General features: G+C 41.6%; 1 protein-coding gene across 16 annotated transcripts in view; it reads left to right on the top strand.

Annotated features, from left to right (window-relative positions):
• Window positions 1-16,077, top strand: part of Nckap5 (NCK-associated protein 5) — a 913,274-nt gene that overhangs the window by 833,314 nt on the left and 63,883 nt on the right. For all 16 annotated transcript variants that reach the window (XM_017599040.3, XM_039091169.2, XM_039091162.2 and 13 more), the window contains one exon: window positions 12,956-13,270. In XM_017599040.3, the coding sequence (XP_017454529.1) occupies window positions 12,956-13,270 (315 nt within the window). The remainder of the gene's footprint in view (window positions 1-12,955; window positions 13,271-16,077) is intronic.

The following is a 16,077-nucleotide window of genomic DNA, read 5'->3' as shown; positions in this document are numbered from 1 at the left end:
ATCTGTCTCCTGGCTTTCATGGTTTCTAACATGCAGTCTGCTGTCTCTCTTGGTTCCTCTGGAAAGTCTCCTGTCAGGTTCTCTCAAGATTTTACCACACATTTTCAAGCATTTAGGTAAGGTGCGTCTTGTGTGAATTTTCTTCATTTTTGGTCTGACTAGGATTAGTTGAGTTTCTTGGATGTTGGATTTTATGGTTATTCATTAAATTCGGTAACATTTATGGTTATTTTTCATTTCTTTCCTCTCTTTTCTTTGCTTCCGTAGTTTGAGGAGAGCCTATTTACCTACTTAGTATAGACTCCCAGGTCACTGACACTCCGCTGTTCTTTACAATTTTGTCCTTGCCTTTGTTTCCCGAGTTCTATTTTGAGCTATTTATTTTATCTTCAATCTCATTGCTGAGTCTGCTGTACCTGGCTTCTCTGTTACTAATCCCATGCAATGTAGCTCTCATTTGCATGTAGCTTCCTGTGGTGATGATTTCCGTGTGGCCGTCTTGACGATTTTGATCCATCCTGATTGTGTACAACTTTTATACCTCTTTGTATTTTTATAGTGTTACCAATAATGATTTCAAGTTCTTATTTATTAACTTCCTTATCTCTATCATTTCTTTTGGTTTCTTCTGGTTTAATTCTCCCCTGGGTAGGAAGCCCAATCATCTGCTCTTCTGTATGCCTGATGATTTTTAATCAATCACAAGAGACTGTGAATTACACCTGTTGTCTTTCTGTAGACCACTGGACACACTTTGTATATTAGCACAGAGGTTTTCTTTTTCAAGGCTTACATCCACGTTCTGCTATGACTGGTCTAGGGAGCTTCTATTCTGAGTACGATTTAATTTCACTCCTGAGGTTTGAACTCCCCTTGAATTCTATGTTCTTCATATTGAAGGGCTTCACCTCTCCTGATGGTTGAAATGTCTTATTATTTTCTGTCTTGCATGAGCTCCAGGAATTATGCAACCTAGTGCTTCATAGTAATTGTCTCTGAGAACTGAGCCTCACCTCATGCATGTGCTGCACTCGGACAAGACTGTAAGAAAAGCCCTGTTACCAGCCTTCCTCTCCAGTGTAGTGCAGTCCTAGCTGCCAGGTCTCTTCTCCCTTAATGTCTGCATTATCTCTCCAATCCAGCAAGACCTCCGGGCTCTATAGGAATTCTCTCTCAGAGTTCAGAAACCAAATCCAGGCACTTGTCTGAAGAAATTATAAGCTCAGTCTCATTTTGATTTAGAGATCAAGTTCTGTGCAGCCTGCTATGCAATTTATAAAGACAGCATAGCTTGCGTGTGTGTGGCTGTGAGGGTGTGTGTGTTTGTGTGTGTGTGTGTGTATGAGTGTGTACATGCACATGTGTGTAGGTATGTCAATTTGGCCTTTGTATACATGTATGTATGTATGTATGTATGTATGTATGTATGTATGTATGCATGTATATATGGGTATCTCTATTATGTGCATGTGTATGCTCATGGTATATATGTATATCATAGAAATGTATATGTATCTATGGGTTTGAGTATTAATATATGTATGCTTCTGTGTGTGTGTGTATGAGAGAGAGAGAGAGAGAGAGAGAGAGAGAGAGAGAGAGAGAGAGAGAACTCCTCAGTTAACATTTTATTAGTTGCTAAGTTGACAGGTCTGACTCTTTGCATGAATCTTGATTTGTATGCTTCTTGCAAAGTAAAACTCCTTAGAATCCTTTTCCACAGCATCCCGCCCCTAATTTATTTTCTTTCCTCACTTCTCTCATGTGCCTTATCAAAGCAGATGCTATCAGGCAGGTGAGATGGGGAGTAGAGGCAAATGTCTATAGGATGCATCATGCTTGATATGGAGTAGTAGAGATTTAGAGAGGCAGAATTACCCATAATAGCCATCAGTGTCCATCAGATTCAACCAGATAACTGTTCAGTTTTCACTTTGTTTTGTCAAGACAGCTAGAGTGGCTGAAGGGAGGGGAGGAAGGAGGGAGAAGGCAGGAGGGAGAGAGAACAGCAATTGAATGGCGACACGAATAACCTTTTAGGATAGCAGTGTTGTGCATTCTCCAAGGAGAAACCATAACTTACTCATCCGGGAATGTAATGAGTTTGTTCACTGTGTAGAATCAGTAAACATCATCCGTCTAGACCTTTAAAATGCCTTTACATAAGTACCAGTTTGAAAGTGGATTAAAGGATGCACAGATACAGCTCTGTTATAATCAGGCTGTGGGGGAAATAACCAAGAAGAGATAAAGATAACAGGAAAAAGAGGAGAGATAAATTGGTTTTTCTATGATTAGGAAAATGATGAACACGGGGCAGGGCTGGAACAAACCATTGTGGTACTTTAGAAAGTTATGCTGATACAATTAATTTTATTGAGCACTGGGGAGATGACTCAATAGATACAGCCCTTGCTTCACAAGCAGGAGGACCTGGGTTCAACTCCCTAGATCCCAGATAAAAGCCCAACAGGGTAACACATATCTAGACTACCAGCTGGTCTATAGAATTTGAAGGAAGAGACAGAATTCCCAAAAGCTCCTAAGTCAGTTAGTCTGCATATACAATACAAACAAGAGACCCCATTTCAACTAGGAGGAAGGTGAAGACTGATATCTGACCTCCACATATGCATTGAATTATAAAAGTGTGTGTATGTGTGTGTGTGTGTGTGTGTGTGTGTGCAATTTTTAACTTTATTTATTTAAGGTTGATATATCTTCAGATAGAAAAATGCCATGCTAAGAAGACCAAAATTTTACCTGAATTGAAAACAGGAAGGGGTACCCATTGCTTTGCAAAGAGCTGAGAAAGCTGAGTTGCATGAGGACTGTGTGCTGTAATTGACAATTAACTAAAGAATTGATCTAGGCATCTGGGATCCACATCCATCCCTAGGTCAGTGAAGGAGAACCACAAAAAAGCCTGTCCATTAGCCCATGCTTGACTATCCTGGTGAAGAAAAGCCTAAGCATTGTTTTCTAAAATAGGCACACTACCATAGCAAGATATGACGGGGTCAGGACTTGATCTCAGAATTTTGAGGGGATGATAGAGTAGAGATCAATCTTTAATTTTGTGAGATCAAGAAAGGTTCAAGGGCAGTAGGTGTGGGTCAGTTGGGAAAGTGTTAACTGAGCATGCATGGGAATCTGGGTTTGATAGTCGTCACCCACGTAGAAGCTAGTCACCTCAGTACATACCTGTAATCCCATTGTTTAAGGGACAAAGATAGGAAGACTGGTTAGCCAGTCTAAAGAAATTGGCAAACTTTAAGGTTCAGTAAGAGACCTTATCTCAAAAACTAAGGTGGAGAGAGAATGAGAAAGACACAGTGTTATTTTTGCCTCTTTGGCCACAGGTACATACATAGGGATGCACATACCCTGCTCACACAAATACACACACACACACACACACACACACACACACACACACACATACACATACACATACACACACTAAATGGCAAAATCAATAGAGATTCGAAGAATTATATAGAAAATCTGAGAATAGTAATCCATAGAACAATGTCAGAAGTCATCCATCAATAGCAGGAAGGAACATTCCTTAAGAGGGTTTCATTGTATATGTAAATGCAAGGAAGATTTCTGAGGGTAAGGTCTACAGGCATTTACAACACATTTCTATCCTTCTCTAGTTCATATCCCCCAGCAACAACCTATTAAAATCATTCGTGATATTCCTGTCCCCAAATATTAATTTTGAAGGGTACTAACCCAGCCTCAGGTGGTTCTTTTGTATATTCATTCAAAATAGCTTCCCCTTTATCTTTACAAAGCGCTTTCAGGATCTACTATTTGCCTTTAAAATTTTAATATGTTATTTGTGTGTGTGTGTGTGTGTGTGTGTGTGTGTGTGTGTGTGTGTGTGTGTGTGTTAGAACATTCATGACATAGTATTATTTTGAGGTAAGAGGACAACTTAGGGGAGTCAGTTCTCTCGTACTACCTTGTCAAGACAGGTCTTTCCTGTTATTTCTTTTTGCCTATGTACTCCAGGGTAGATCCACAGACTTCTAGGAATTTGCCTATCTCCATTTCCTATCTCACAGGAGGAGTCCTGGCCTTAGAGATTCGTGCTACTGTACAGGGCTTTCTGCATGTTGCATGGATCAAATTCAGATCATTAGGCTTGCACTATGAGCTCTTTCCTTGCTGAGACATCTTACTGGCCTTTCCTTTCAATATTTTATTTCCTCTTAATGTTCTACTCTTTTGCTTATACCCGCTCCCTATACAACAGTGAACCAAAATTCCCAACATCTGGTGTTTTTCATGCCAAGGAAAAGCTCAAAGGATTGGAAAACAAATTCACATTCTCCTCCTATACATTCTTCATGCCCCAGATGGCTTAAACTCGGCTTGAACTCAGAGACTGAAGAGGATTCTCGAGCATCCCAAGCCATCCCACTGAATTTAACCTTCTAGAAGGTCATCTTCATGCCACAGCCAAAAGTTACCAAACGATTGGTGATGAATCACCAGTTTAATCTGTTTTTTGTTTGTTTGTTTGTTTGTTTGTTTGTTTGTTTGTTTTTTTGTACTGCCTGAAAAAATGGTGGGGCAAACTTAAAACAAATAACCTATGTTTAATGGATAGGGTTTTGGCAACTGGCTTGGATTTTTTTTCTTAAGCTTATTTCAGCCAGACAGATGAAGAGAGGGATGTGCAAATAAAGAAATCTGTGCTCCCGTCTGTGGTTTAAGTTTCATTGCCAGTACCACACCATGTTGCTTAAAGATGTGTACAAACCTGGAGATGATCCTTACTAAGACGCATTTATATGACTACGTGGTTTATAGGCAAATAAGGAAATTGTGCCCAATAATAAATAAAATGGCTGTTGTGTTGTGATGGATTTTCACTGTGTGTCTGGCTGACGTGGGGTGTGTGTGTGTGTGTCTGTGTGTCTGTGTTTATGTGTGTGTCGTTAGCTATTTCTCAAGTGCTGTGTTGATTTGAACAAGGTCCCTGACTGTTCTGGAATTCACCAATTGACCTAGGCTAGCTGGTCAGCAAACTCCAGGGATGCCCCTGCCTCCGTCTCTATGCTACCACACTGGGCTTTCAGCTCAAGGTTTTATAGATAGAGCAGGAATTTTCAAAGTGAAAATAGAGAGAGATTTGGGTTTTGTGTTTTCTGTTTTCTTGGGATCTTTGGGTGTTAAAGGCAGAAAATGATTAGTAATGTGATTCATTTGAATCTGCAAGGGACGAGTTCATTGCAGTGAAGCAGTCATGGCCTGGGTCTGCCCAAGATATGATCCAAAACCCAACATGCTTGTCAGGTTTTGGAGATGCAGATATAATGCTCGCACAGTTCTAGGTATAGAGACTGAGGAGACAGTTCAATCTGGGAAGTGTTCATCTTGTAATCATGAGGACTAGAGTTCAATCTCTACAACTGATGTAAAACAAAACCAAAGAAAAAGCCAACTATGGTGGCACAAGTTCCTAATCCCAGCTCTGGTGGGACAGAGATACATGGATGACTAGGACTCTCTGGCTAAAAAGCCCACCTACAAGCCAAAGCACTTAACCATGAACAGCGGGTGAATGGCACTGAAGGAATAATAGACAAGGTTGGTTTCTGAACAACAGCCTGCACACACAAACACATAAACATTGAATAGTTATCAGAGCATGTGCACATATAGTATGCATACATACATAGACATATAAAAATCTTTTGAATTTAGAATGTTTCTAATTTTGGATCTTTAGAGAGTCATCTGAAAGGCTATGTGAATACTGAAAACCCTCTGAAGCAGTTTTGGTAAGGGATATCCAACCTGTGTAATATCTCAGAACATGTCTCAGGACGCAGTGACAGGTCATTGACTACAAATCATGTGAGCTAATTTTCAACTGTTCCCTGTAATGTCCCAAGTCTAACTAAAGGCAAAGTCATATACACAATTTCTCTTTCTTTCTTTCTCTCTCTCTCTCTCTTTTTTTTTTAATGACTGAGGATTCTGGCTCCAAAGTAGATCTCTTAAGAAAATGGCTCCCTCACTTTTACATACAATACAGCTTGTATCCAACCATAGCTATTCTGCTCCATATTCATTAATTGCTAATTAATAATTCTAATGTACTCATTCACAAGGATTTAGTTACCAAAAGGTAATTGCCTAAGATTGGTTCAGTGGTTAAGAATACTGGGTGCTCTTCCCTCCTCCATTGTTGGTGGGATTGCAGACTGGGACAACCACCCTGGAAATCAGACTGGTGGTTCCTCAGAAAATTGGACATTGCACTACCTGAGGACCCAGCCATACCTTTACTGGACATATACCCAAAAGATGCTCCAACATACAGCAAAGACACACGCTCCACTATGTTCATAGCAGCCTTATTTATAATAGCCAGAAGCTGGAAAGAACCCAGATGCTCTTCAACAGAGGAATAGATACAGAAAATGTGGTACATCTACACAGTAAAATACTACTCAGCTATCAAAAACAATGACTTTATGAAATTCGTAGGCAAATGGTCGGAACTGGAAAATATCATCCTGAGTAGGTAACCCAATCACAGAAAAACACACATGGTATGCACTCACTGATAAGTGGATATTAGCCCAAAAGCTTGAATTACCAAAGATATAATATGCAGACCACATGAAGCTGAAGAAGAATGACCAAAATGTGGATGCTTCACTCCTTCTTAAACAGAGGAACAAAAATATTCATAGGAGGGCATATGGAGACAAAGCAGAGACTGAAGGAGCGGCCATTAAGTTCCCGCCCTACATGAGTATACAGCCCAGATAGATAGATAGATAGATAGATAGATAGATAGATAGATAGATAGATAGATAGACAGACAGACAGACAGACAGAGATAGAGATATCCACCAAAGACAATATTGATTAAGCTAAGAAGTGCATGCCGACAGGAGCCTGATATAGCTGTCACCTGAGAGGCACAGCCAGAGCATGACAAATACAGAAGCAAATGCTAGCAGCAAATCACTGAACTGAGAAGCCCTTGGTCCTGGATCCCCCAGTGTAGGGCAATGTTGGGGGAGAAGGGGAATGGGCGTTGGGGAGGGGGAACAGCCTTATAAAAAAGGGGTGGGAGATGGGTTAGGGGGCTTATGACCAAGAAACCGGGAAAGAGAATAACATTTGAAATGTAAATAAAAATATTCAATGGAAAAAAAAAAGAGTACTGGGTGCTCTTCCAAAGGACCTAGGTTCAATTCCCAACACATACATACCAGTTCACAACTGTCTGGAACTCCAGTTCTGGGGGATCCTGTACCATATAACAGACATGCATGCAGGCAAAACACCACTGCACATAAAAATATGAATCAATAAATCCATTTTACAAAGAACATATTATAAAAATAAAATGATTGCTTATTTAGTAAAATGTACCTTGCTGCCACAAACAGTGTTGCATTGGCTTCAACATCTTGGTTTGCTTTGGATGTCTAAGTATACAGTTGTTAAGTACCTACAGGAACCTTCCCACAGCTGCTAATGGAGACTTACTAAGCACTGCATTGTCAGCAATTTCCTGGACTGAGTAAAGAAATGAACTCAGATTATGAAAGTCAAACATCCCTTGATTCCCTTCCCCCACCCCAAATCAGCAAGAAACCAAGCAGCTCTGTAAATCTAATCTTTCCAGTCCCAATGCGTGTGGTCTCCAATTTCATTCTTCTGTGTCTTCAGATTCACCTTGTTTATTTGCTTTTTTGTTGACTCTGTGTGTGTGTGTGTGTGTGTGTGTGTGTGTGTGTGTGTGTGTGTGTGTGTACTGGGAGGTACATGTCAATGTGGATTGTGAATATGTACATGTCTTCCTCCACTGCCTTCTGCCTTGTTTTTATTTTATTTTATTTTATATAAGGTCTCTAAGTGAGCCTGAAGCTCACTGGTTAGTCTAACTGTACAGGGAGCTCCAGGGGCTCTTGTCTCCACCCTCCCAGCTCTGTGCCTCCACGCCTAGATTTTTACCAAATTCAGATCTCCATTCTTACCTGGCAGGCATTCCTAAAAGAGGTGTTTCCCAGCACTAACTGGGGATTTTGTATCTAATGCCTGAAGTTAAAAGTTTAAAAGCCCCATAGGAGACATTTCTTAAAAATTTCCCTCCCTGCCACCATCTCAAACCGGACCTCTGTTCCTTGTTTGTCCCTGAGCTGCTCTTGACCTCTCCAATAATGTCACTTCCTTACTCCTGAAGTCTGTGCCAGAGGAGACTCCTTAGCTGAATCATTTTAGAGAGGTCCTTTTGGAAATGCCTTATCCTGTTCTGAGAACAGAAAGCACATCTGTCCCTTTGCAAACCAGGCACCTCCAGTGCGTTCACTGTGTCAGGAAAGGAAGGTTCGGAGGCCATTACTTTGTAAGATTTTTTCAGGTCCTGCTGCTGACCAGCCGCAGTGCATCCCTGATGCTCTGGGCTGAGGAGTGCTCAAGTGGCCTGTGTCCTGAGAGCTGGGATTGTTTTCAATGAGTCATCTGGTTTTCGTTCTAAGCTCAGCTTTGAAATGACTAGTCTTCTGTGCCCCACGTCATCCCGTGAAACTTCCGGGAGGTGTCAGCAGTGGCAGGTATAAGAGTTTGCATTGAGAGGCGAATAGAAGACAAATGGAGTAATGGGAGTAGGTGAGCCGGTGAGCCAAGGCCAGCGATGTAATTGGTGACCTAGGAAGACTGAAGCCTGCTGGAACACTGAGTGACCCAACCTTTGAACTCATTAGCAAGGCACCTTTGGCAGCCACATTCACAGATACAGATATGAACTTGACATCTGTCTAGGGCAAGACCAAGTTAACTCATTGAAAATTCCAAGCAGGCTTGGTCCTGTGAACTTTGCTCTTCCTGCAGCCATCTAATTATTTTATGAGTTCTTACAGTTCTCTGAGAGGGGAAAAAATAACTTGCCTCAGAAGTACAGTAGCCAACGCTGTTTCAAGTTACGATCTCTTTGTGCACTACAGGAAGCTAATAGCACTTTAAGGCAACTACAGAAGATGCATCAGCACTTTCAATACATCCTGGCTTCCCGAGGTAGATGGATTCTGAAGGAATCTGCTTGAGGGTGAAATCGGGCATCTGCCTGAGCCCCTACCCGCCCGCAGCCCATTCCATCTGCTCTTACACAGGACACCTTCATGTCCCCCACACTGGCCATCCGGGATCTTTAGAAATTAGAAAGAAAACGTTGTTATTAGCAAGTGGGTTCTGAGTGTGTCTATGCAAATAGCCCTCTGAGAACGTAGGAATTCTACGAGCCAGGTTTACAGCTTCTGGTCTGACAGTACTGTGTGCTCATGGGGAAAGAAAGGAGGGGACGGATGCCAGAAACTTCCAGGCCAATGGCACAAAACAGACAGTTCCTTCACTCTTTTGTTTTGGACCCTTAGAGACCTAGCAGAAACATCCAGACTCAGGGGGTGGAGATCTCTGAAAGAAAAGCTGATAGTCTTTCTCCCTTTCCTGTGTCTGTATGTGTTCATGTATGTATGAATTATGAGTGCACATATGTACATAAACATGTGGAGGTCCAAAGGTTGATTTCAGATATATTCCTCAGTTGCTCTATTCTTTATCGTATGTATGTATGTATGCATGCATGCATGTGTGTGTGTATATATATATGTATGTATGTATGTATGTATATTTTTTTTCTGCATGTATATCTATGAACCACATAGGGGCCTTGTTCTAGTAAGGGTCAGAAGACAGTGCCACAGCTCCTGGAACTGGATCTACACACAGTTGTAAACTTCCATGTAGGTGATGGGACTTGAACTTGGAACTTCTGGAAAAGCATCAAGTACTCTCAACCACTGAACCATCACTCTAGCTCCTATGATCATTTCAATAACAAGGTCTCTCACTAAACTGGGAGCACACAATTTAGCTCTGTTGGCTAAGCAGCCAGCTGACACTCAACATTTTTATATGGGAAGAAGGAAGGGAGAGGAGGGAGAAGGGAAGGAAGGAAGGAAGAGAGGGAGGGAGGGAAGGGGGGGAGGGAGGGAGGGAGGAAAAATCTCTTAAGAATATATCTTCTCATATAAACAGCTCATCGTCTGTTCTAACAATCACTCTGTGAGCATGGAGTCTCCTTTGTGAATATCTTAGTTACTGTTCTAATTAGCACAACTTACAGAAGGAAACATTTAGTTGGGATTGCTGACCACATCAGAGACTGGGTCCATGACCATCATGGTGAAAAGCATGGTGGCATGCAGGCTGGCACGGTGCTGGAGGAGTAGCTGAGACTTTGCACAGGCAGCAGGTGGTGGTGGTGGGGAGACAGAGAGAGAGCCTGAAGTGCTGATGTGGGCTTTTGAAACCTCAGATCCCACCCCCCAGTTACACACCTCTTAATCCTTTCCAATAGTCCAATAACTAGGAACCAAACATTTAAATAATTGAACCTATGGGTACCATTCTCATTCAGTGAGTTATCTGGAAGAGTGGTTAACAGTAAAGCTGACCATGTGGAGGCCCTGAAATGAAAAAGGCTGAGATTCTGCCTTTCTGAGCCTAGAAGACAAAAGCACCTCCAAGAGCACAGCCATGGGAGTCAGGGACCCTACAGCCCATAGCTGAATCCAGATCCTATAGTATACTAAGGGAAGGACACCGTATTGAAGATGGGAACTGAGCTTCACTCCATCCAGTAAATACTGTGAAGATTGAAGTCCCCTTTTACAGAAGGACACTGTTTCTATATTAGATACTTCTCTGTTGCTTTGATAAACTATTACGACCAAAGCAATTTACAGAAGAAGGAGTTTTATTTGAGCTTACAGTTATAGGGAGGTGAGGATCCATCATGGCGAGCAAGCATAGCAGCAAGTGACAGGCACAGCAACAGGAGCTGACAGATGAGAGCTCACTTCTCACCCGTAAGAGTGTAAAGTACGGAGTGCGACCTGGAAGTGTGGCAAGACTACTTACACACAAATACCAGCCCCAGTGCTATACTTTGTCTAACAAGGCTCCACCTCCCAAAGGTTCTATGACCTCCCCAAAATGGCACCACCAACTGAGACCAAGTGTTGGAATGCTTGAGCCAGAGGAGGATATCTCTCATTTAAACAACCACAGCCTCCTAACTTCCAAAATCATCTTCCTTTCGTTTTACCTCTGTATTGAAAAGTCCTCTGTATGCTACTACTTACAGTGAAGAAGTTTGAGGGGGGGATGTGATGGGCATACTGGAGTTGGGTACTAACTGATGGCTAAGCAAGATTGTGTTCAACACTTACAGATGCCTCTCAGGTCTGTCCTAACACATAATCAGCACACTGAGCAGTTGACCCGTGGTACCATTTATTTTCCCATTCTTTTCTATCATGCAGTATGACAGTGCCAGTCTAAATTGCAGAGATTGGTTAAAAACCAAACTTTAATACATATGGAAGGCTATAGCTTGAACTCCGTCTTGTGCAGAGACCCCACTCTATTGGCCGCCATACTACAAGGCACTCTTCATACAGCACTGGAGACATGACAGCTGGTAACCACAAAGATTCTATCATAGCTATTCCATCCCACACTGTGTTCAAAACAGTGCTAAGATGCACCTCCTACCCAGTCCTAGACTTAAAAGAGGCTTATAAGATGACAAGGACATTTCATTCTGAGATTTTTATCGTAAGATCAGAAACTCTATATGACAATCATATTTTGGAGACTATCTCATTAGCTTTCGTAAACCACTTTTGCATCTTAGAAATTAAATAAGAAGTAAATTTTGTCAGAAATTTTCTATGTAAACTTCTTATGAAGATTAAGATAAAATTTACTGAATGCATCATATCATATACATAGTAAATATATATATATGGTAAATATATATGGTTTTATGGTAAATACATATGGTTTTATATGCATCTATCTGGTTTTATATTTATATGAGCATAATTGAGGAAGACACCAGACATTGACTTCTAGACTTGACACATACAAATACACAAACACACACATACACATGGACACACAAACACAATAGGTTGCGATGAGTTTTGTCACTACATAAAGTAGTAGAGGCAGAGCAGCCCTACCCCTTCTCCATAAGGTGTCTGGGAAACACATATCACATGCCTATTGCTTCTCTGACCCCTAAGTACATTTCAAATAAACTGACTTCACTGTCCAATCTAGAGGCTGAGGACTGGGTCAGCTGCCTAGTGGTGATAATTCACGCAGGAGACACGCCATCCCCTTTGTCAGAACAGCACTCCAGTCTGTTACATGTGCTCATTACTCACTTTATTTCAGTTAATAAACTTCACCTAATTGAAGCTGTATGAGCCTCAGACTGAAATAAAGATAATCAAAAATAATCACCGGTCTCTTAACGGCGGCTCCTTTTTCTCTCATCACTCTGGAGACCTATCTGGTGTGTATGGCCATGCAACTGTGTCCACCTACCATGGACCATTATGAGGAGGAGACAGTTTCATATTCAATTAAAGCTCATCTTCATACAGTTCGCAGGATATTTAATACACTGTCTTCAAATGTATCGTTTTTCTTTTGTCGTTTTATTATTATTATTATTATTATTATTATTATTATTATTATTATTGTGTGTGTGTGTGTGTGTGTGTGTGTGTGTGTCTCCACAGTGTCAGGGGTGGGAGCACGTAGGTCATAGTAGGCATGTAGAGGATAGAGGACAACTCTGTGGAGTTTTTTTCTCTCCTTCCACCTTCCCATGGGCACATGCAGGTCACCAAGCTTCCAAATCAAGTAAAGGCCTTTTCTACAGAGTCAACTCACCTGCCCTGGCCTTTAGATAAATTCTAAATAGTTCCCTCAGGATGCTTCCTTTCCTCCAGCTCACATCCAAATAACAACCTTCTTCTTACCTTCTTCTCTGTCAGCAAGCCTCAGGGACATCCTTTCTCTAAGTCTCTAATCTCCCTCTGTGTTTCTGTGTCAGAATCGAACTGCCAGATGAGAACATTGGACAGCGGGATTGGAACCTTCCCCCTCCCAGACTCAGGAAATCGCTCAATGGGACGATATATATGCCAGCAGGACTCCCCAGAGGACACTGATCCCCTCCTGCCTCTCCAGCCAGCCCCTTCCATGCCATCCTCTGCCAGAGCCCAAACCCTTGACCGTGAAGTGCCTTCCTCCACAGACAGCCAGAGCTCCTCAGAGTCCACGATCATCCATTCCGTATCTGACCCCAGCATGATGGCCAGAGGGATAAGAGCCTCACAGAGTCACCTTCCCAAGCCCACCACCTCAGGTAAAGTGTCATCTACTTTTCTATGAGATTGTGTGTCCTCCCCTCCCCCATAAGAACATGTTTGCAGATGTACCTGTGAAACTACCCAGCAGAAGACAAGTCACTCAGTGACCTGTGCCCCACTGAAATGCAGACTCACGAAAATCTCTGCACGCCCTCAACCAAACAATGAAGCAACACCTGAAAGACCTTATCAGGGGCTGGGGAGATGGCTCAGTGGGTCTAAGTGCTTGAGTTGGCCAACACTAGAAATCTAGTTCAATTCCTAGAACCCATGTTTAAAAAAAAAATTATGTCTGTAATCTTAGTGCAAGAATGTTAGAACAAGGCCAAGCCCTAAGGTTTGCTGACCAGCCAGTCTGGACTAATCAGCTAAATCCAAGATAGTGAGAGATCCTCTGCAAAGAGCCTGAGGAGCAATAGCCAGTTTCTGTCTGATCTCCATACAACAGAGTGCACACACTTATTATGTGCACACACACATATGCGTGCATGGACAACTCCCCAACATCAACATGCACATACTCAAAAACATACGCACATGTACTAATTGACAAAAATAACATCAACTTTTAGTGTTAAGGAGGAAACATTCATAGGAGGAAAGATCAGACCAACAGATGGCCATGTAAGTTGATGAAGTAAAGCATGCAGTATACATTCATGGGATTTTATCCTAACAAAATAACTCCACATAGAATATGTTGGCTATATAAGAGCTGGAGAGATGACTCAGCAGTTAAGAGTGTATACAGTTCTCGAAGAGGACTTGAGTTCAGTTCCCAGAATCTTCATTGGGCAGCTCACAACTGTCCATAACAACAGCTCGAGGGGATCCAATGCCCTCTTTTGGCCCCTGTAGGTACTGCACTCATGTGTGTATAGCCTGAACAGAGACACATCTATGTGCACAGTTAAAACAAAAAAGAAATCTTTTCTTTTAAAACGATATATCGAGTATAGTAGAACAACAATTTAGCCCCAGTGCATTGATGTTCCTGAAACATGTGCCCTCTACCCAGAAACTGTAAGTCTTCTGTCATATTTCTACCTCGTTCCTGTACATTTGCATGCTGCTGAGCCGTAAAGACTCAGCTTGATTGATCAGCAGCAGAGTGTGTGTTGACTGCAGAGAAGAGTAGCTCGCCTTTCCATGGAGACCCGCCTGCAGTCAGTGGAAAGAAACTTTTATGACTAAAGACAAGGCCAAGCTGAGGGTCAAAGGTTTTTTTTTTTTTTTTCATTGTTCACTCGATTAAAAATATTTATTGCACACCGGGATGATGTTCAGTACTCCTAACGCTGGCTCCTGTGGCTCTGACGAGATGTGTATAAGCACAAGAATCGGGCCCGTAAGCCTAAATGCTTATGTTTATGGCTAGGAGATCAGATAGGAGCTGCATATGGAGGTTATGCTATGGGTTTCTGAGAAATTAGAAGAGAAGGCTGTTAATTTAACAGGTCTGAATGAACGTATCAGACTCTTCCTGTGACTAAACTCTTCATACATTAATAGCAATGGCCAAGGGGCCTCATCAGGACTCACGCTCCTTCCAAGCCAAGGTTACATTTTTAAAGGCCGTAATGCATATTATTTTTGAAATAAGTGCAGTGTTAATTAATGGCACAGCCTCCAGAGCTTCAGGGGCGAAATCTTAGTTATAGATTATGTGCTCTATGCCTGAATAGTCGCATGTGTGACCTCAATTCGGCAGCGGGCTGCCGAGTAGACTCCATGATTAAACACTGTCATTATAACAAATTGAATAGAAACCACAAGCTTTGAATTGCTTCATAAGAAGGAGACAGGAAGGAGATTGTTCTGATCTTGCCACTTACATTCGCTGCATCCAAATCCCAAGGGTTGTGTCTTAATTAAATTGTCACAAAGAGTTGTAAAAGGTGGTATATGGGAGAGAGTGAGGTGAGCAGACAGGAGGCCATCTTGGGGTCACCCATCCTGACATCCACCGAAGCAGGGCTACTCTCTGATGTTTTTCTTAGTGACCATTTGTTAGGTAAGAAATTGTGCAGTACAGAAGTTTGGGGAACAAAAGGAAAATGGGATTCCCTTTCCTTTCTTCCCAGTGGCCACTTCCTGCATGATTTACACAGTTGAACATAGCCTTTTTCTTATCCCCATTTCAAAGCTGGACACATCTGAACACATCTCACAGTGTTGATCGATGCCTCGCTAACTACCTTTTTATCACCTGAAGAAATTGCTATCGAGGGCCATGTGGCATGTTCTTTTGATAATTAAAGTTTTAATACAAGTACATATTGTATGTCCTGGCAACTCTTACTCATAATCCCTCCCCTCCCTTTCCCTTCTCTCTCCCATGAATACCTGTGATCATCGACATACTTTCCCTTCTATTTTTACTTCATCTGTGGATCTATGCCTTTGTGTAGCTATAGAAAATCTAAGAATCTTTCTGAGATTGGCACTGTTGGCTTTATATTTATTTTTGGTTACATTATTTTCCAGAAAATGACTCACTTCCATTCTTCCATGTATGTTTCATTGGATGTTCCATATCTATCTATCTATCTATCTATCTATCTATCTATCTATCTATCTATCTATGTATATATATATATATTTGTGTATATATTTCCATCTATATCTATAGATATATATGCTATAAAAGGGCATTCAATTATAGAACACCTTCCTTCATCATTCTGAATGGGGAGTTACCATTAGGATCCTTCAGCTTCACCTACAAACACATGGAAAAATATGCTCAATTTCACAAGCCATCGGAGAATTGCAAGTCAAAAGCACATAAATTCTATCCCAC

Source organism: Rattus norvegicus, chromosome 13 (genome assembly GCF_036323735.1).
Source record: "Rattus norvegicus strain BN/NHsdMcwi chromosome 13, GRCr8, whole genome shotgun sequence".
NCBI lineage: Eukaryota > Metazoa > Chordata > Mammalia > Rodentia > Muridae > Rattus > Rattus norvegicus.
This window is presented reverse-complemented; position numbering and strand designations above follow the sequence as displayed.